Here is a 22,008-nt window from a genome sequence, read left to right on the forward strand (position 1 = left end):
GAGAAGGCCAAGAAATCATTGTTTTTAACTCATGGAAAATACTGGAAAAGCTTTACAAGGGGAAATTACCCAATTTTGTAGTTTAAGTAGTAGTTAGTAGAAGATATTGATGGAAAACAGTAAAGCTAGAAATCCATCATGATCTAAGAGACAGTTAGTCTCTACAGCCAAATTCCCTAGGAAATGGTCCCCAGTTGGATTTTAATTCAATTGGGTACTGGTTTTGGCCAGCTCCCAATGGAGGTCTTGGGTCCAGAAGTAGTTAGACCAGAGATGTGGAAGGGATCACATTTGACCAATGAGGAGGAAACCTCACAGGCAGTGTTAAGATTGGCAGCCATCCTGGTGACCTAGGTGGCTGTCCCATGCCCAAGACAATTTTGTATAAGGACAGGAATAAAGAGAAGGCATCAAATTTCTGGGTCTTATTATCATTCTGGCCAGGGTATTAACTTCCAGCCTTTCTCCTCCCATAGAGTAGCAGGTTAGAGGATTGCAGCCTAAGCAATTAACATGAAAGTGTTCCAATAAGACCATACTTCTTGAAAAGCCCCTGAAATAAATGTAAAGGAACAAAGAGAAAGTACTCACCAAGTTTACACTGAAGCTCAGAATCCAGATGAAAAGACTCATAGCCTCACACATTGGGTGCCATATGACCAGGTTTGGGGATGATGGTGGGGTTTGTGGGGTTCAGAGTCAATGGCCAGGAAAGAATTCTTGAAAAAGTCTTTGCTGCAAAAAGGTGATTTTATTGAAGTATGGGGATAGGATCCATGGGCAGGAAGAGCTGCACTGGGGTTGTGTAGAATGATTGGTTATTACCCATCTGGGGGCTGGGTAATGCTAGCTTGTGCTTGGCCCTCAGCTTGCCTTATGGTCCCTCATCATAACCAAATGGGCCTTGAACATAATACTTTCTCCTCAGGGAGTATCTTTCGAAATCCTTGTTCAGTTGTTTTGGCTACCACCTATTGTTTTACACGTTGGGTTTTTAGGTCTTACTGATGAGAGAGCATGGGGCTAGCTGAGGGCAAAGTATAGGCTAACAGCACCTCCCCCCACCCTCCCCCCCCCACAAGGTGGGATATATGTGACATTCCTCAGACACTCCTGACTGCCCAAGGACAAAGGAAAGGAGAGAAAACAAATGGTTAAACAGATTGTCTCCATCAATTCACAAATATCTTAGTAAATTACAAGAAAAAGGCAATTCCATCAATAGCATAAAGTCCAGGAACTCTCTACTGTCTCAATGTTAATGTTTGCTAGAGGGAAAAATAACCTTAGCTTGACAATAGCTAGGCCTCCACTAAGTCTTTAGCGTGTGAAAGTCTCTTTGGAAACTCCCTCTTGACTTTATATCCACCGACTCCATAAAAGTCACCCCCAACACTTACAGTTAAGCTCTTTCTGCCCATGGGTCCTGTCCCTGTGCTTTAATAAAACCACCTTTTGCACCAAAGACATCTTCAAAAATTCCTTCTTGGCCATGGCTCCAGACCCCATGAATCCCATCATCACCCCAAAACCTCATCATTACTATACACATGCATAGTTTAGGAATCAAAGATCTGAGAAGAGTTAATACAGTTTCTAGGACTCCTGTTCATAGCTCATACCTTCATGGCAGTCCTGGAGTTTAAGGTCAATGAGACTTGAGCTTTTTGGTTGAGATTGGTCTGCTCTGTACTGTGCGTTCTGGAAGTGTTCTTAGAGAAAGCCATATAGGTGTGGGTCTCACCCAGTATGGTTCCCCTTTCAAGGTAAGTACCCTTAATTTCTGCCTGCTTTTGTTCATTCTCTAGCACCATTTTAAAAATTTTGTCCAATTTATATTGTTGGCAAAATTTTAGTCCAATATTCACTACTCAGCCATCACTAGAATCTGCAACCTTTCTCAATATTTTAAAGATGTTAGTTTCCTCTTGGTTATTTTGCTTCTGATATGTCAATATCATTTTTTTTTAAAATCACTGTTATCCTGTATGTAATGTATCTCTTTTCCTCTGATTTTTACGATTTTCCTTACTTTTGTTTTCAACAGTTTAACCATGATGAACATAGGTATGATTTTCTTTCTCTTTATCCAACTGGATATTCATTGAGGTTTGTGAAGCTGTGGGTTCATGTTTTTCATCAAATTTGGAAAAGTTTGAGCCACTATTTTTTAATTGCACATCACTCCTTTATTATACTGATCTGGGAAAAAGATTTAGTACAGTTACACTCAAAATGAATACTTGGGCACAAGTGGCAGGGCCAAAAACATGATCAGAAACAGATATGATGAAAGACAAACTTGGACAGGATCAAGAGGCATTTCACTGCTATAAAACATTAAAACTGGGGAGAGATTCTAAAACACACAGGAGGATGAACTCCTAGGCCTCAGAAGTGAAGGAGTTTATCACATATTATGAAGAATGGCTTATATTTGGATAATCACATGTGGCAATAGTTCCCCAGATGGGGACCCCAGAAGGGTTTTTGTTTTGTATTATTTTTACATGTATATTTGTAAAAGTAAATGCAACAATAAGCATTCAGTTAGATCCCAATCTTCTGGAGCCAGTGGGGAAATGGTTGTTTTAATCACCATGCAGGTTACATTAATCTTCCACTGGAGTGACTAGTGCCCCCAGACAGTAACCTGACTACAGAATAGTACAGGGCTGGCTCCTGGGAACACATACATACAGGCTCTCTTGCATCTCATTGGTCATGCCTTAGCGAGTTTCCTCTCTATTCCCTACTCAAGCAGATCCTTAGTAATAAACAAAGTAGTAGGAAAAACCCTGGAGTTACTACCTTTCTTGGATAAGAGGGTTAAGAGTCTTTCTTCAGCTTGGATTTAGGATCTATGCCCCAAAAGTGAGGCCATTATTTCTTAAGAAAAAAAAAAAATTAAGTGTATTTATTTATTTTGAGAGAGAGAGGGGATAGGGGAAGGGCAGAGAAAGAGGGAGAGAGAGAATCCCAAGCAGGCTCCATGCTACCTCCATGTGAGCCCGATATGGGGCTTGATCTCATGAATCATGAGATTATGACCTGAGCCAAAATCAAAAGTTGGACGCTGAGCCAATTGAGCCAACCAGGCAACCTGGTAATATGTATTTGGTCTTTGTCCCATTCCTGGCACAGAGCTTCTAAAACCCTTGGGATTTCCTGTGTGGAGAGCAATAAATGTGCCTTTGTTGTGTTAATGAAGCAACTTTGGGAAAGTTTCTAGGTAGCCTAAGTATGAAGGTTGGCCCCAGAGGAACCAATTATGTGATTAGAGGGTTGGAACTTTCAGTCTCTCCTCCCACCTTTGGGGAGGGGAGAGGGGCTGAAAATTGCGTTCAGTCATCGATGGCCAATGATTTAATCAATCATGCTTATGTAAGAAAGCCTTCTTAAATACCTAAAACCAACAGGTTTCAGAGAGATTTTGGGTTGGTGAATGCATGGAAGTTCTAGGAGTGTGGAGTGCTCAGAAAGCATGGAAGCTCTGTGCCCCTTCTCACATACCTTGTGCCCTATGCATCTCCTCCATCTGGCTGTTGCAGAATTACATCCTTCCATAATAAGTTGGTAATCTACTAAGAAAAATGTTTCTCTGAGGTCTTTGAGCTGCTCTAGCAAACAAATGAAACCCAAGGAGGGGGTTGTTGGAACCTATGATCTACACCTGGTCAGTGAGAAGTGCCAATCTAGACTTGCAATTGGTGTCTGAAATGGGAGTGGGGAGGCATTCTTGTGGGACTGAGCCCTTAACCTCTCGGAAGCTATTTGCAAGTGTCAATTTGCAAGCTATCCTAACACTGTCAGAATTCAGCAAAATTGTAGGACAGCCAGCTGGTGTTGAGGAACTACTTGGTGTCTGGAAAAACCACATACACATTGGAATTTGATAGGGAAGGAGTCCTCAGATTTCTTCTAGAGTTGAGCTGAATTGCTGCTGGACCTCAGCTTTAATTATATTTTCACATGTGATTTCCAATCTCTAAACTCCACTATCACTATTTTTTTTTTTTTTTTAAATCTTGTGAGTATTTGAATTAGGAGAGGTTGAGCTGTACTTTCAGGTATTTTTGGTTCACCTTTGGATTTAGTTTTGTTAGGGCTCCAGAATCTAATCACTCTGAGAATGCACAGGACTACACTCCCAGTTTTCTACCTGCTGCCACCTTAGCAAAATTTGGGCAGGATTCAGGGAGAAAATTGTTGGAACAAGTGACTGAGCTTGTATTTACAATTTTTGCATTCCATTCCATCCTAGCAGATGTCAAAGGGTCAACTGATTTCTTCTCATTCCTGTATATTCTTTCCATCGATGACAGGCTAGGTCCAACTGCCAACCTACACCATTCATCCCTCCCAGGTATGGAAGTTGCACAGCTCTTTGCTCTCTTATAAAGGGCTTATTTCTCTCTGGAATTCAGTTCAAGTTTTCTGTATAGACAGTCTGCATTAATCCCACAGAAAAGTATACATTTATTTTGCCTTTTCTTGTTAACCACAGGAGTAGAAGTCTTTAGTGTCCTTTATTTCCTAACCCAAAGCAGATGTAGAACATTTTCTAAGAATTTGAATCAAGTGTCTGACAAATCTCTGACAAGAGGAATTGTAGATAAATTAGATCTCAGTATTTCCAAATGGCTGGAACTCTAAATACCTAAACTAAATTCTCAGCCTCTTTACAACTAGGTGTGACCATGTAAGAAAGTTGCTTGCCCTCTGTCTTCTCTTCCTCCCTCCTGTGGACTGGGAGGTAGACAGTTCTGCAAGCCAGCTTTGACCATACAAACAAGGGAAGCACCAAAGGCAATCGCAGAATAAGCACAAGGAACGTGCACTGTGAACAACCTCATGGTGTGGAGACACTCATCCACCCTGAACCACCCTCTGCACTATTAGAATGAACTACTTTCTTCATGGAAATGAGCTTAAGTCTATTACAGAAGTTGAGCCTATGTTCTAAATCAGTGGTTTCCAACATTTTGTCTCCTAAATAAAAAAAATTAGAAATCTGGACTCTGACTTTACACTGTAACCTGTATTTGACTTGTGATTTTAAGAGTTTCCAAGGACATTTACCAAGTTTAAATTGGAGGAAGAATAGACTATAACTGTCATTAGTTGGTTTTTTTGGGAAGCAGCCTCCAAGATGGATTTAGACATGCAGATTGCCCAGTGGAAAGAAGGGAAAAGTAGAACAGCCAGAGAGAAAAGTGAGCCTGCAGTATAGGTCAGTGGAATTAGCCCATCAGTTTATCTTATTTGAAGAAATTGGCACAGTTCCCCACACCTTCAGCAACCAACACCCTGATCAGTCAGTGGCCATCAACATCAAGGCAAGACCCTCCACCAGCAAAAGATTATGACTCACTGGAAGCTTAGATGATGGGTCAGCATTTTTTAGCAATAAAGTATTTTAAAATTAACATAGATTTAAAAAAAAATATTTTTTTAAACGTTTATTTATTTTTGAGACAGAGAGAGACAGAGCATGAATGGGGGAGGGTCAGAGAGAGGGAGACACAGAATCCGAAACAGGCTCCAGGCTCTGAGTTGTCAGCAGAGCCCGACACGGGGCTCGAACTCACGGACCGCGAGATCATGACCTGAGCCAAAGTCGGCCACTCAACCGACTGAGCCACCCAGGCACCCCAAAAATTAACATAGATTTTTAAAGACATAATGCTATTACACACTTAACAGATACAGAATAGTGTAAAAAACATAACTTTTATACAAATTGGGAAATGAAAAAATTAATTTGACTTGCTTTATTATGAAATTTGCTTCATTGCTGTAGACTGGAACTGAGCCCATGATTATCTCTGAGGTATGCCTGTATAAAAACTTTACCAAAAGAGTCAGCCCATCATTGTTTAAAACTCAAGTTCATCATGACTGCTTTAATGGAAGAATGTTTTCACTTAATGGGACCAGATCACAAAAACCTTCACATATCTTACAACTGTTAGGTTATACTGGAGTATTTTCTTGAGACATGGAAGCAGCTGTTCATCTTCTGTCTGAAGGCATCCTCACCAAGACTTCAGAGTAAAGCTCCAGACCTTGGCTATCACCCAGGAGGCATTATTACCAGACTTTGCCATCTGCATGCAGGAAATGCTGATGCTGCAAGATGACTGAGATTGTATCTAAAGGCAGAGGGTCCCTGATGCTCAGCTCTGAGGATACTTGGGGTTCAGGATGCTTTTAAAAATAACTGATTATATATAACTTTCTTACACCATACACAAAAATAAACTCAAAATGGATAAAAGACCTAAATGGGAGACAGAAAACCATCAAAATCCTAGAGGAGAAAACAGGCAACAACTTCTTTGACCTCAGCCATAGCAACTTTCTTGACACGTTCCTGAAGGCAAGGAAAATAAAAGCAAAAATGAACTATTGGGATCTCATTAAGAAAAAAAGCTTCTGCATAGCAAAGGAAACAACCAACAAAAGTAAAAGGCAATCAGCAGAATGGGAGAAGATATTTGCAAATGACAGATCAGATAAAGGGTTAGTATCCAAAATCTATAAAGGACTTACCAAACTCAACACCTGAAAAACAAATAACCCAGTGGAGACATGGGCAGAAGACATGAATAGACACTTTTCCAAAGAAGACATTCACATGGCCAACAGACCCATGAAAAGATGCTCAACATTGCTCATCATCAGCAAAATACAAATCAAAACCACATTGATACTACCTCACACCTGTTGGAATGGCTAAAATTAACAGCTCAGGAAACAGATATTGGTGAGGATATGGAGAAAGGGGAACCCTTTTGCACTCTTGGTGGGAACACAAACTGGTGCAGCCACTCTGGAAAACAGTGTGGAGCCTCTTCAAAAAATGGAATTACTGTATGATCCAGTAATAGCACTACTAGAAATTTATCCAAAGGAAATAGGAGTGCTGATTCACAGGGGCATGTGTACCCCAATGTTTATAGCAGTGGTATCAACAATAGCCAAATTATGGGAAGAACCCAGATGTCCATCAACTGATGAATGGATAAAGATGTGGTATATATAAACAATGGAATACTACTTGGTAACAAAAAAGAATGAAATCTTGCCATTTGCAACAATGTGGATGGAACTGAAGGATATTATGCTAAGTGAAATAAGTCGGTCAGGAAAAGACAGATATCATATATTTTCACTCATATGTGGAATTTGAGAAATTTAACAGATGCCTATGGGGGAAGGGAAAGGAAAAAAAAGGTTACAGAGGGAGGCAAACCATAAAAGGTTCTTGAATACACGAAACAAACTGAGGGTTAATGGGGGGGGTAGGCAAGAGGGAGGGGAAAATGGGTGATGGGCATTGAGAAGGGCACTTTTTGGGATGAACACTGGGTGTTGTATGTAAGTGATGAATCATGGGAATCTACTCCCGAAGCCAAGAGCACACTGTATACACTGTATGTTAGCTAACCTGACAATAAATTATATTAAAAAAAAAAAAAGTGGTATATATACCACTTATATATATAGTGTTAAGTCGTAAGTACTAGAGACATGCCAAGAAATCTACAAGGAAAATGTGAAACATTTAAATAGGAAGCATAATTTTATTTAAGATATAACTGGCCAGTTCACACGAATTGCTCAGAATTGTCAATGTATGTGTCAACAGTTGGCCCTAAGTGAAGTTGGCTTTTACATTTATTGATATTGATTAAAGCTATTTTCCATTTTGAAACTTCCCAGGCAAATACAAATACATTTTTCTGACAGCCAAATACAGGACAAACTTGGAAGACAGCATGTAAAACTCTATATGAAACACTTCCAGGGGCGCCTGGGTGGCTCAGTCAGTTAAGCATCCGACTTGGGCTCAGGTCATGATCTCTCCGCCTGTGAGTTCGAGCACCACGTTGGGCTCTGTGCTGACATCTCAGAGCCTGGAGCCTGCTTCAGATTCTGTGTCTCCCTCTCTCTGTCCCTCCCCTGTTCATGCTTTGTCTCTCTCTCTCAAAATAATAAACATTAAAAAAATTAAAAACAGAAACAAAAAAAACTTCTGGGGGCACCTGGGTGGCTCAGTCTGTTGAGCTTGTTGATTTTGGCCCAGGTCATGATCCTAGGGTTGTGAGATCGAGTCCCACACCAGGCTCTGTTCTCTGCCTTTCCCCTGGCTTGCACTCTCTCAAAATGAGTAAATAAACTTTAAAAGATTCTCTCTCCCTTTCCCTTTGCCTCTCCCCCATATACACACATTTTCTTACTTTCAAATCAAAACAAAAAAATACTTCTGTGACTGAGTAAAAGAATAGAAGAATTTAAAATGCTTTTTTTTAATAGCAATAATTGCATTTCAAAATGACATAATTCACATAATTCACCATAAATCTATAGCTTATGGTAGGAAATATAAGTGTAAACAGCCTATATATACTTTATTGATACAATTTTATACACATAAATTTATATACTATCCAATAATCTCCAAAGAAAATACCTACAAATGTACTTGTTTAGACAGTAGACAACAGTTTTCAAAATAAATCAAAATAGAGATTTCCACTCCTCAGCTGCATATAGTGGAATTATATGTATGAAGATCAAATCTGAGGTATATAATACAATAAAGATATTTAACTTTGTTCCATGCCAGCCATGAGTGACAGTGCTAGAGATTCCACTGTGGAAAGAATAAACATAAGGTTAAAAAAATAGGTTTAAATATTTGAAAATGTCTGAATAAGGCCTCAATGATTTCAGAATTGAAAGTATTTAGACTTTTCTACTTTTAATTAATATATTGATTATTTTAAATGTACAATAAAATGATAATTATTAAATACAAATTGAAAGAGTATGATTTATTTCTATTTCAGATCATTTTAATTTTGAAGACAAAAAGTCTGGGCATTTCACTGAACAAATCACTCTTGTCCGCTATGTTACAGAATTTGGAGTCAGTTCATAACAAACTTGCATAACAATCACCCAATGCAAAAATGGACAAATGCATCAATGTTTCCTCTAACACATTTCTAACAGTATTTTTTAAAATGTTCAGCTACTCTTAATTAGTACATTATAATTGGAATACGTAGAAAAAAGGAAGAGATTAACCTGTGTACTTTTCAAAAAAAAAAATAAAAAGGCTGTGTAAAGATGGGAATGCAAACTGGTGCAGCTACTCTGGAAAACGGTATGGAGGTTCCTCAAAACATTAAAAACGGAACTACCCTACAACCCAGCAATTGCACTACTAGGTTTTATCCAAGGGATACAGGTATGCTGTTTCAAAGGGGCACATGCACCCCCATGTTTATAGCAGCACTATCAACAATAGCCAAAGTATGGAAAGAGCCCAAATGTCCACAGACAGATGAATGGATAAAGAAGATGTGGTGTATATATACAATGGAGTATTACCCGACAATCAAAAAGAATGAAATCTTGCCATATGCAACTATGTGGATGGAACTAGAGGTCATTATACTAAGCGAAATTAGAGAAAGACAAATATCATATGACTTCACTCATATGAGGACTTTAAAATACAAAACAGAGGACTATAAGGGAAGCAAAAATAATATAAAAACAGGGAGGGGAGCAAAACAAAAGAGACTCATAAATATGGAGAACAATCAGAGAGTCGCTGGAGGGGTTTTAGGAGGGGGGATGGGCTAAAAGGGCAAGAGCCATTAAGGAATCTGCTCCTGAAATCACTGTTGCACTATATGCTAACTAACTTGGATGTAAATTAAAAACCAGACAGATAAGCTATATTGAAGCACTAGGAAAATACTGTTTGATATGTGACAGATTTTGAACATGTTAAAAACTACAACAAAGTTTCACAGAAAACTAAGCAATTGAGTAAAGGCAATTCTGGGGGGGGGGGGAAATGTATTAGAAAGAAAACAAAGTACGTTATTTGGTTTATCTAGTCCACAGAACAATTTTTCATGGTCAAGATAAATTCTGGCTTCATTTAACTCAAAAATTTTTTATATAACTACATTTAAAAAATATTTTTTATTAAAATAAAATGCACTGTTTTATCCACTTGAAAAAAAAGACTGTGCAAAGAGCTTTTAGTTTAGATATTTGTTCTACAAATACAAATATCTAGTTCGCCTTTGTTCTACAGATGAAACAGCTCTCTTCTCCCTGTGACACAATCTCTGTGCTTCACACTGCATTCTGAACTGTCATGCTTGCACTTTCCTGTGTAAGAGGCAGCCATGGGAATTTTTCAAATTGCTAAAAAAATGCCTATCTTTTGAAAGGAATAGTTACAAAGGCTACGTATAATTGTAAAGTATGACTGAGATCTATTTTGCCTTCTGCTTTACCTAATAGTGGTTCTAGAAATCCACTGGTATAACAAATCACATAGTAAAAAGCAGTATCTTTAGTCTCAGTGTTTTACATCTCATATTCACTCACCAACTGTAATTCTGAAAAAACAAGTCAAAGCATGGCACAACTGCTGAGGGACTTTCCAGGTTTGAAATGGTGAAAAGTTGTAATTTTTCATGAGATTAGTACCAAAGCAAGAACATGCAGACTTAGCTACAAGAAAATATAAAAGCAGTAAAAATTATTTTAACATGGTATACTCACGATGGGGAAAGGATCCTCTACAGACAGCTTTGTTTAAAATGGTTACAATAAACATATGGCAGTTTTTAAAATCAGACTCCATTTTCTCTATAGATTCCATCCTAGGAAAGAAAGTAAATTTTAATTTAAGTAAGTGCATAAAGTGTTAATACATAGGCTACAAAATATCTTTGGGATAATTTCAAATGTACTTTCGCTAAATTTCCTAAGTCTAAAGATTATAAAATAGAAAATTTCCTGCCCCACTTCAAAATAAAAGCTTTCCAAATGTTTGAAGGAAAGAGTTATTAACACATAAAACTGTGCTGCTGTGGGGTCGCATTGAATTCTGGAGTTGGGATGACTGGGGGTGTTCCCTTTTCCATTACACATTTCTGTATTTTCACTTTTCACAAGCATATCTTCTTTTTGAAACAAAGAATACATTAAAGATACAAAACCCTGTATTAGAACATACATTAGGAGAGAACGCAGAGGACACTCACATGACCACATCCAGCTTCAGCACAGCCCAGCCCAGCCCTGCCATACTGTGAAGCACATTTGAAACATCACAGCCCTTCAGTCATAAATATTTCAGTGTGTATATAGTAAAGATAAAACAGCCTTTTAAAACAGCCACAATACCATTTTCTTGAAAATACTTAATGATTTTTTAATATCATCAAATAACCAGTCAGCTTTTGACTTTCACATCGCTTTTGCAATTTTTCACTCTTCTGCTTCAAGTCTGAATCAGAATCAATTGATTTCCATAAACTGTAATGGCTGATATGCTTAAGTCCTCCTCACTCCCTGTTTTTGTCTTCATAATTTACTTATTGAAGAAACGGAAACAGTTCAATTTTAGCCAAGCATATGCAGGAGTGTTATTATTTTCTCCTCCATCTCACAGTGATATGGAAAGAAAAATGTTCTTTACACACTTTGAGACACCCATAATAAAACAAATAAGACTTTTATTTTCATCCTTTTTCATAATATTTCAATTATGAATTTTACCTACACTCTTAGTTTCTTCATACAGCCAAAGACTGTAGACACAGCCATAGACTGATACAGCCATAGACTAAGATTTTAAATTAGATCATAAACTCTCCCCTTTTTACTTTTACAAGCTATTATTTCAACAGCCCAGTCAACCAGACTTGTATTTTTATTTCTGAGAAGTAACAGAGGCATCATCATTACATTAATTTTATGAACAAGACAAGGACAAGCTACTGAACTGTACATTCAGGTTAACAGTAGAGGATGGCACTCTACATAGGAAGAGCAAGCTCTGAGCTCCGCAACTGTACTCTGACTTCAGAGCATCTGTCTTTCTATATGACTCTGGACTATAATCTACCGTAACATCCAGAATTTGCTTTAAAATGATTCAGCAAGTATGAACAGGGGTGTGTGGTAAACGCAAAACAGAACTGGTCATTGCTGGTAACTGCTGAAATGGGGTGATGGGCAACCAGGGTTTGTTAAGCAGTTCTCTCTACTTCTGTATATGTTTGAAATTCATAATTAATAAAACCTATACAAGAATACATGAATGCAACCTAAGAATATTTATTTGTTCTAATTTAAATTTTCATATTTTTCTGGTTTTACCGTTCTTAAAAAACTGCACTTTCTTGATGCTGCCTAGTTAAGGTGAACACATTCAATTCTTCCCTTAAATATAAGTGACATATGATATATTGCCAAGATTGAGAAAAAAGGTTCCCAGAATGTATTTTTTAAAAAAAGGCATTTCTTCTTCCTCTCATTAGTGGGGTAGCTCACTGGCTCAGTTGGTAAAGCATGTGACTCTTGATCTCAGGGTCATGAGTTCAAGCCCCATGTTGGGCATAGAGCTTACTTTAAAAAAAAAAAAAAGGCTTCCAGAAAGAAGCCAATTAAAAGGGAAGCTGAAATGGTCACAAGCTACATACTTACTGCCATGCCCCTAGGCCTGCTTGCCAACCATCCGCAAACATGAGAGCCAAATTCAGTACCTTCATGATGGCTTCTTTCACAAAACTGACCTGGAGATCAAAGCCACAGAGAGAACACAGGCTCTGTAACTATGTTTGGATACTGACACCAACACTTTAAAAGACTGCCTTGAATCAAATAAAGAAGGGTACTAGGCTCTGAATAAGTGCACTTGGAATCAGATATGGAATCAGGTCACACATCTAATGCACCTATGATACCGGGAGTATTACCAGCAGAGTCTGACTAACAAAGCAAGTGACCATTTAAGTTCACCAACGAAAGGGAGTAAGTAATTCCAATGGCTATAAATTGACTTAATCCCATATATTCTCACTAAGCTGGATGTACTTCCTGACTAAAACACTATTATTCCACAACTGCAGACACAATTTTCCAATTGAATCCAAGCACAGAGCAGGGTGCAGATGATCACAATACAGTTCTCATTTGTTTCTCTCAGGTATAATTTCTAGTAGTATAGTACACATACTTCACTTGACCTGGTCATTTCTTAACGAATATCCTTAAAATTCCAAAATACAGAGACAATCTCCCTTGACCAGCTTCCTTCCTGCCTCAACTGGCCAAATCTGCAGGTGACATCTCATGTACCTTTTCTCTCAGCAAGCATCGATCATGGATGGTGGACAAATATCTATAGTGAATTTTAATCAACTGATCTAAATCCTTGGCTTCCTCGACTTGATGTTGAAACTCTAGTCCTGTACTGTGAAGAATCTTGGAAGAGAAAGATGAAAAGTTTAATCAGCAGACTTCTTTGAGGACTTGTATGCCAGACACAAAACTTATTACCAAACTCTTCTACTCCTCTCAAATTCTTTCTTCAATAATTACAACTGTAAAACTCACAAAGTGCCTTCTTTAAAGGTTGAAATTCTTATCCTAGAATAATGGTAGATGCCAGTCCTTTAGGAAATCCATTTGCATGGTAAATGAATGCCTTACTTTGGACTAGCAGACTGTTTCTGGTGGGGAGGGACAAATGCACTGATTAAAAAAAAAAAAAAACAACAATAACAACAACAATTATCAGGTAAATTGAATTTATATGTTTCTTTCTTTTTTTTTTTAAAGTCCCAATGTTTATATACTGGTCTTTCTTTAAAAGGAGCACAGATGTTCTTCAACTAGAAAACAAGAAACAAATTAAGCAAAAAATTAAACTACCAATTACTCTCAATAATTAAGGGCTTAAGGCTGGCCCTCTGAAGGCCACTAATGCATGGTAAACAGAGAGTACCTCTGCCATATGCATCATGTCTAAAACACAGGCTTCAAAGTTTCATTTCTTTCAAATAAAATGAGTCTCAGAGCTTCTATACCAGAATGACTACAAATTAGTTTTTTAAAGCAACCATTTAAAATCCCAAATGAGGGGGCGCCTGGGTGGCTCAGTCGGTTAAGCGGCCGACTTCGGCTCAGGTCATGATCTCGCGGTCTGTGAGTTTGAGCCCTGCGTCGGGCTCTGTGCTGACAGCTCAGAGCCTGGAGCCTGTTTCAGATTCTGTGTCTCCCTCTATCTGACCCTCCCCCGTTCATGCTCTGTCTCTCTCTGTCGCAAAAATAAATAAACGTTAAAAAAAAAAATTAAAAAAAAAATCCCAAATGAGTACTGTCTTCCAACAATACTGCCACTATTCAAATAACTGAACACTTCTTCCAGACTTCCTCTAGATCTGGTTTTAAGATGTGTATGAGAGTAGTTTCACTTACTTTGTAATGAGTTGCCTCTTGTTTTTGAGAAAAAAAATAATCTGGCTGCATCTATCTCCTTATATACCACACTAGCCTGACAGATTTTTTGGCTGTTATTAAAATTTGAAGCCATTTTCCAGGGGCAGATCTGTTAACCACTAATAAAGTTTAGAGGGCTATACTACAAGTTCTAAAGGCAATTCCAAAAGAGGAGCTCTGGGTATGCCTCTCCCAAGAGGCTGCTGGACAGGAGGGACAGGAGTCTCAAGATACACATTCTGTGGAATGTTTAAAAAAATATTTCCGCCACTGCCATGTTATTTTATGATCAAATATTTCATATGCGCTATTTTCACACTTACAGTCTACAAGTATTTTGTGGGCTTTTTACCTATAAATATATCACAAGTAATCCAGACACAAACCCTGGTCATGATGTAGTTGTGTAAGCTGTTCACAAAGTGCATGAGCTTCACTCTCAAGAGGAACATACGATGAATCTGTTGTCTTACTGTTTCCTTCTGTGGTCCAAATTGAACAGTTGTGTCTTCTTCACATAAAAGTCCTTCTCTGAACTGTGGTTTTCCAGCAGTACTAGTTAGCTCTGTATAAGATGCAAAATCAGAGTAGGTGGGAAGAACATCTACTCAGGCCCCACCCATACCACTGCACAGGGGTGGGACTTCTGGTGTCATCATCAACCCGCAAAGGGCACTCTACAGGAGTCACATCAGGGACCATGCCTTCAGTGTCTCTGGAAGGTAAAGCAGTGAAAAGTTCCCCCTTATCACCTTGATTATCACGGTCATTTAAATTTAAATGCGGGGCGCCTGGGTGGCTTGTCGGTTAAGCGTCCGACTTCAGCTCAGGTCATGATCTCACGGTCCGTGATTTCGAGCCCCGCGTCGGGCTCTGTGCTGACAGCTCAGAGCCTGGAGCCTGTTTCAGATTCTGTGTCTCCCTCTCTCTCTGACCCTCCCCTGTTCATGCTCTGTCTCTGTCTCAAAAATAAATAAACGTTAAAAAAAATATTAAAAAAATAAATTTAAATGCAAAGTCCCAGTAACTTGTCATTAAAAATTTTTGCATAATTTAAGAATATTTATTCTGGCTAAATTCCTAATCAAGTTGCTATATTTCAGGTTGACTACAGTACTAATTCCCTGGTATTTCATTCAGGGAAGTTAATTCTGACATCTGTAAAACTGTTACTATAAATACTTGTCATCTGGGCACTTGTATATACATAAAAAATGACCAAAGATCACCTACTTCTTTTTTTCAGGGCTAAAATTAAATTATAATTTATCTGTTGCAAACAAATCTTACCACCAAATAGTAAAACATCCAGACTATATTTTGCCCATTTTATCTGCAATAAGAGAAGGAACACCTGATTATAAATTTTCTGACATTCCAAACTTATAACAATATCCACAGGCCATGGGATCTATGAAAACAAAAACAGAAAATTAGAGTAGAAAGTAACCTATTACTTGTACCTTATAATTTTAATAGAAAACAATGTTCTTACTAAATGTATTAGCACATACCTTGTAGCTCAAGGTTAGACCATCTAAGATATGAACAGGGAGTTTCTTCTTAGTTGTGTCAACATTTTCATAAGATATAGACAGACTAGATAAAGAAATTTCAGTTTTAGTTTGTGAAAATTCTATGCTCACATTTAAAAAAAACTCTAAAAAACCACTAGCATTTTACTATTTATTTTATTTACGTATTTCAAAGAAGACATATTTCATAAAAGGAATGCAAATATTTAAATAAAGTCCTATTTTCTAGCCTATATTCCAGAATAAGAATTTGGTTTTAGAAGAGGGGCAAAGTTTTTAAACAATGGGTTTTGCTATGAAAGAGAAGAGACTCTTAAGTGTAGTAAGTTAATTAGGAAAAAAGATGAAGTTGGGGAAGAAAATATAATGGTAATAGGTTGGGTGCTTAATTGTGATAAAATTCAGGCTAAAATTCAGGCTCAGAAGATGGACCCTCTGCTGAAGATAGTGGGGGGGAGGTTGCTCTCCTTGCCTTGAAGAGTGTGTATGCAAGTGTGTCAACAAGAATGGGTCTGCTTCCAAAGCAAAGGTGTTGCACACTGCTTCATCCATTCTTTCCTAATGATGCTTTGAAAGTAACCCTCAATAGAAATAATCAACAAATATGCAAGGAAATGTCCTTGCACCAGGCACTACATGGGCACTTAAGTGCCCTTACTCATTTAATCCTCAGAGTAGTCCTGTCAGAAGACTAGGAAATGATGTAACTCTCCCACAATTATAGGGGCATCAAGTGATGAAACTGGGATGCAGACCATGGAAGGTTTAAGTGTACCATGGAGGTGGGGAGGCAGCCTTACAACTAGAGATGGAAAACGTAGCATGTGACTTATAAATTAACCAATTCATTCCATGTCACAGGCACTAGTCAGAATTTTTTTAGCCCATAAATTTGTTACATGTGTATCCACTAAGTACTCAGAAGGCACTAACTGAATACGTTATTTGTCATCACCATGCCAAGCAGGTGAAAGAAAGTCAATCCCTCTCCTCAGAGCCCAGAGCAAATCACAAAGCAGACATAGGGTGCTACACCAATCCAGGCCAGGCAGGACTTTGTAGGAAAGCAGACCATTGCCAGGCCATGCAAATGGAAGTGCACATAACTAGAGGAAGCTATGAAGCAGGGAAAGTATAGCTCTTGGGCAAACCAGAAATATTCTGAATCCCTGAAATGTAAAGTGTGGTAGGAGAGAGAACATGATGTGTCTATATGTGTACACATACTAGAAATGAGGCTGAGAAATGAACCAGACAGTAAAAGCTTGCCCTCTCAAGAGAAGCAGCTCCCTAGACAGATCTCCTTTTGTACCAATGACTTTAACTTAAGAAACAGAAATAGAAATTCCTAAAAGTAGAAAGTAAACTAAAACAAATGAACTTGACCCTACATTAAGTTGGTAGCATAATCACATGGAGAATTATTCCAAGTGACCTTGAAATACAGTATTCTGATGGCTTGATAGTAGAGGAAGAGAAAACAATCACAAGCATTAATTTAAACTCTCAGTGGGCTTGTTGCTATTATTGTCACTTTGGAACTGTTACTTAGAGAATAAAACCATTGATTATATCAATGTATTAGTAAGCACTCAAGGGAAGAAATACAAAGGAAAATCAAAGAAGTGAAAAATGAATCTTTAATATAAATTGGAAATATCAATATGAGCTTATGATTTTTTCTTCCTACATATTTTCCAGCTCTGTCAACTAAGCCCAGAAGTACTGACAATCCAATACTGATGAACACTCTGGCACCAGATCAAGGGCTTTTTAAGCCATCAATTAAATGGGACTACTGCTCCTAGCAGGAGGTGCACAAGACAAGCCTGGACATCTAGTCCTGAAAGTAAGAATGCTCTCTGAGATTACTAGGGCTGAATGAAGGGTCTCCCTCTGGGTGAAAATGAGACAGTCTGAGCAACAAAAATAAGTGTAATAGACTGCAACATATTAAATACAACAAGTTCATGAGTTTCTGCTGGTAGTGAAAAACAACTTTCTCTAGCTCCCTCTGGGGATTGCTGGGTACCAATTACTTCTTATGGAAAGAATCCAGCTGTTACACCCTGCTTTTACTAACCACATAACTGATGAAAATTCTGCTTTTATAGAAGAATTAAAGGTAATAAGAGTGACAAAAATAAAAGAAATTAAAAATAAAAATAATCTACTAAGTAGTAGGTTGGGAACTTGGGTGTGGTTGTGAGAGAAAGAATGCTTTGTCTGGCATGTAATGTTAATTATTATGACTATTACTTTTGAAGGACCATTGAGGGAGCTGAGAAAGAGAGCTGAACAGGGACATGGAACAGGAAAAAGGATTGCCAAGCAGCGTACAAGATGAGTCTTTGCTTCACAAAGATTTGATGGCACCAACCCACAGACCTGGGTGAGTTGTTCAGCAGGCATACTGACAGGGAGAAAGGGTTGATTAGCTCCACAGTTGGGGATAAGCTCACCTAACAGTTTGAAAACATGCAACTCTGCCCATTAAGTGGTGGAATCTATTTCCCACCACTGAACCTAGCTGGCCTAGGACATGGTTTGACCAACAGCATGTGGTAGAAGTGAAGGTCTATGAGGCCCGGAGCTCAGGCCTCAGCAGGCCCTGAGAATTTTGCTCTTGTTTCAAAACACTGCCTAAGACTCCTATGTAAGAAGGCCAGTGCATTTGGCTGGAGGGTGAGGCCAGTGGGCAGAGAAATTCCACACCCAGTGGCTAACACTGTCCTATGAGGGAGGACATCAGACCCTGACAGTCTACATGGCACCAGCTCATCATCACTTCTTGCTTAGTAGGTTAAGTCATGTAGCTACCTTTGGCCTCAGTTTTCTAATATGAAAAATAATGTTAAAATTCATAGGGTTAGTGTGAGGAATAAATGATGTATGTAAGAATTCACAAAGGAGTTATTACACATGGATTGTTTTATATTATTTAAAATAAAAAGGTGATATATTTTACCGTGAACTATCTTCAGGATAACGTTGTCCTACTGCTTCCTGAAGCTGAACATTAAGAAAAGACACATTCTGCCAGGTTTCCTTTTCTCTTATTTTATCAAAAATTGATGTGTAGAAGTCATACATGGTATCTCCACCTTCCATTAAGAAAAAATTTCTCATGGCCTGCAAGTACTCAACCAATCTAAATGGAGAGAAAATAAGCTACAGAAAGATCTTACACTCATGAGACAGAATTTTAGATCAGTAGCAGATTTTGTATACTACTAATTTTGAAAGAGTTTTACATTCTACATTTACTAAAAACAGAAATACAACAAACAAAAAAAAAAAATCCCAAAATACTAACACCTCTTAGAGACTTTTAAAATAATAAAAATAGTATATGTTTGCCTTTAATAGAAAGAAATGTTACTTTTCTATAACACTGTAGAAAGATGGCCAAAGTAAAAAAAGTGTAACCATCTAGGGGCTCCTGTGTGGCTCAGTCAGTTAAGTGTCCAACACTTGGTTTCAGCTCAGGTCATGATCTCATGGTTCATGGGTTCGAGTCCCACATCAGGCTCTGTGCTGACCGTGCAGAGCCCGCTTGGGATTTTCTCTCCCTCTCTCTCTCTGCCCCTCCCCTGCTTACTTGCGCACACGCGCACTCTCTCTCAAAATAAATAAATAAAATAAACTAAAAAAAAAAAGTGTAACAGTCAGTCCAAATCCTGCTATTCATAGTGAATTTCTACTGTTAATATTTGGGATATTTCTTTCTAGTCTTTTTTTTCTATGCATTTGAAAAAATATAGTTCCCACCATATTATATATCCTTTTTAAGATTTAAGAACATTTTACATTATTTAAAACTCTGGAGAAACATAAACTTTATAAACTTCATACATGACAGATTTGCCATAGCTTATATGGATATGCCATTTTTATGGATATGCCATAATTTAAAGAACTGGTCATCTATTACTAAGTAATTTCATGCTCTTCCCTCTGACAGCAAACTTTCAGATGGGCATTTTTGTGCAACAAGCTTTTTCTGTATTTCTTTTGGGGTAGAGTCTCAGAAATAAAGGATTAAATTTCACAACATAATGGTGTGAAACACAGATGGCTAGTTGATTCTCTCAAAATTATTTATTGCATACTCATTTCCTACTTTATTAAAAATTAACTTGAAACATAGGTTTTAAAATAATTTCAATTGTTCTTAAAGTGCAATAAACTACTGACTACTTCCAAAATTAAACTACTCCTTTATACCTGTAGTCTTTTTTCAGAGTTTGCATGAGGTTTCCACAGCACTCGAGATACTGCTTATCAATATGAGGATACAGGCAAGATCTCAGTGTTAACTCAAAAGTCTGGCATGTCACAGATTCTGATGATCTATCCACACATATATCTTCACCAGCAAACTTCTCATGAAAGTCACTCTGTTCCAAATACAACCTTTAGGATAAAAACGTGAGTCTTTTTTTTTTTTTTTTATGAGCTGCTATCAACAGAATTCCCTTAAAAGCAAAACTCCAGAGTCCCATTTTTACCTTTAGTCTTAAAATTACCAACTATTACAGAAAGAAACTCCCCCCGCCCACCCCAAATATCCTTTAAGTGAAACAGTTTTTCAACCACTTCTGCCTTAAGGGTCAAATACTGAGTAGGTCTTTTTAGCCACTGCGTCTCAGGCAGTATATGAGGTGAATAAGGGCCATTAGACAGTAAGGCATGGTGCGCCTAAAACCACCTAAGGGCCAAGATACATTTTAAGTAGAGAGTTTGTGTGTGTGTGTGTGTGTGTGTGTGTATGTGTGACATGCTTGCACAAGACCTAGACTTTCAGAAGTATCTTCTGTATGAGTAACAGCAACTCCCCATGGATGTAGGACACAAGGTAGTCTATGGACTTTCACAAACAAGGAGGCCAAATTGAACACAGTGCCCTCTTGCATTCCATTCATTAGAAAGGATAAGCTACAAAGGTTTTTATTTTTAAGGCTGGAAAGCCCTAACTAGCAGAAATTAACAGTTACAAAATACTGCACAGATTCTGCCATTTCAATTATCTAAAATCTTGCAGGTATATATCACCTTGCAAAGTTAATTGCCAGCAGGGGATCGTGAACATCATCCAGTTCAAGATGCCTTTCAGCAATGGACTGCATCTTAATTAGGTTCTCTTTGGTAGCCTGCTGCTCAGTGAGGACCTGTGCAGTGGAATCTTCTCCATGTCGAAGACGCGACTGTACAGATTCCAGAAACAGGGTATACAAGCTTTTTCTCTCTGCATCTGAAACAAAGAAATATGTTTGGTGAACTATATTCCTGTAAATAATATTAAGTAGCATTAGGTAGTTTTATCCTAATATAGTCTGGTATTTTTCCTTTGGCCTATGAGAGTTTATCCCTGTTTCTTTACTTCCACAGTACAGTACAACTAAATACTTTTATACCCTGTTAGATAATTGCAAAGTTCATAAACAAAGTATGAGCTAATTTTTTCTGAACAGAGTAACACCCTAAGTAGGGTGCTTAAAAGTTAAGTTACCACCGTACTGGACAGCACTATAATACTTATAAGAGTCATAATTTCATCGGGAAAACACTTTTGACAGTGGTCCTGAAAGCTCATTACATTTTATTATTCAGTCAAAAAGGAAATATTCCACAAAATGAAAATATTATTTAAAGTAAATACAACAATTCAAAGTAATGTAACATTAAGGTGATTTAAAAACAATTAAGGCTATATACACCTTTCAAATCTTTTTAGTCAGTTGTTAAAAGTTGAAGTATTTGCTTAAATTGTATCAAAAAAGGCCATAAATTATATCAAGATTTTCTTGAAATCTATGATCAAGTCTAAACTGCTAACCAACAAATTCATATCTGCCAGGGTTTACATTTATGTCCTCAACAGCTAAATGCTGCACTGCATTAAGAAATGCTAGAGATTTATTTTTTAAATGACCAGTTCTAAGGAATCCAGACTAAGGAAAAAGCATGTGGAACTTATCATCACTGCAATCACTGCCTTTGAAACAGTGCTAAAAGTTTTCACCGAGGATAATCTTTTCAATTAGGAGCAGTAACAAGGTGATAATTTCCATGAAAGTAAAAGGCTTTGATAATTTTCAAACTACAAAATAATTACATATTTCAGGATGACAAAAATGAA

General features: G+C 37.8%; 1 protein-coding gene across 11 annotated transcripts in view; it reads right to left on the reverse strand.

Annotated features, from left to right (window-relative positions):
• Positions 1-5,759: 5,759 nt before the first annotated feature.
• Positions 5,760-22,008, reverse strand: part of TUBGCP5 (tubulin gamma complex associated protein 5) — a 68,020-nt gene continuing 51,771 nt past the window's right edge. For 8 of the 11 annotated variants that reach the window (XM_019438158.2, XM_019438157.2, XM_019438156.2 and 5 more), the window contains 10 exons: positions 20,922-21,120; positions 20,094-20,282; positions 18,835-19,017; positions 15,846-15,930; positions 15,622-15,742; positions 14,718-14,896; positions 13,189-13,314; positions 12,535-12,623; positions 10,603-10,703; positions 5,760-8,662 (listed from right to left, as the gene is read on the reverse strand). In XM_019438158.2, the coding sequence (XP_019293703.1) occupies positions 8,616-8,662; positions 10,603-10,703; positions 12,535-12,623; positions 13,189-13,314; positions 14,718-14,896; positions 15,622-15,742; positions 15,846-15,930; positions 18,835-19,017; positions 20,094-20,282; positions 20,922-21,120 (1,319 nt within the window). In that variant the 3' untranslated portion in view covers positions 5,760-8,615. Of the gene's footprint in view, positions 8,663-10,602; positions 10,704-12,534; positions 12,624-13,188; positions 13,563-14,717; positions 14,897-15,621; positions 15,743-15,845; positions 15,931-18,834; positions 19,018-20,093; positions 20,283-20,921; positions 21,121-22,008 lie in introns of those variants that run through there. The other 3 variants (XM_019438155.2, XR_002076882.2, XM_019438159.2) reach the window with 3 other exon arrangements.

This window comes from Panthera pardus, unplaced genomic scaffold (assembly GCF_024362965.1).
Source record: "Panthera pardus isolate Hobbes unplaced genomic scaffold, ASM2436296v1 HiC_scaffold_24, whole genome shotgun sequence".
NCBI classification, from domain to species: Eukaryota; Metazoa; Chordata; class Mammalia; order Carnivora; family Felidae; genus Panthera; species Panthera pardus.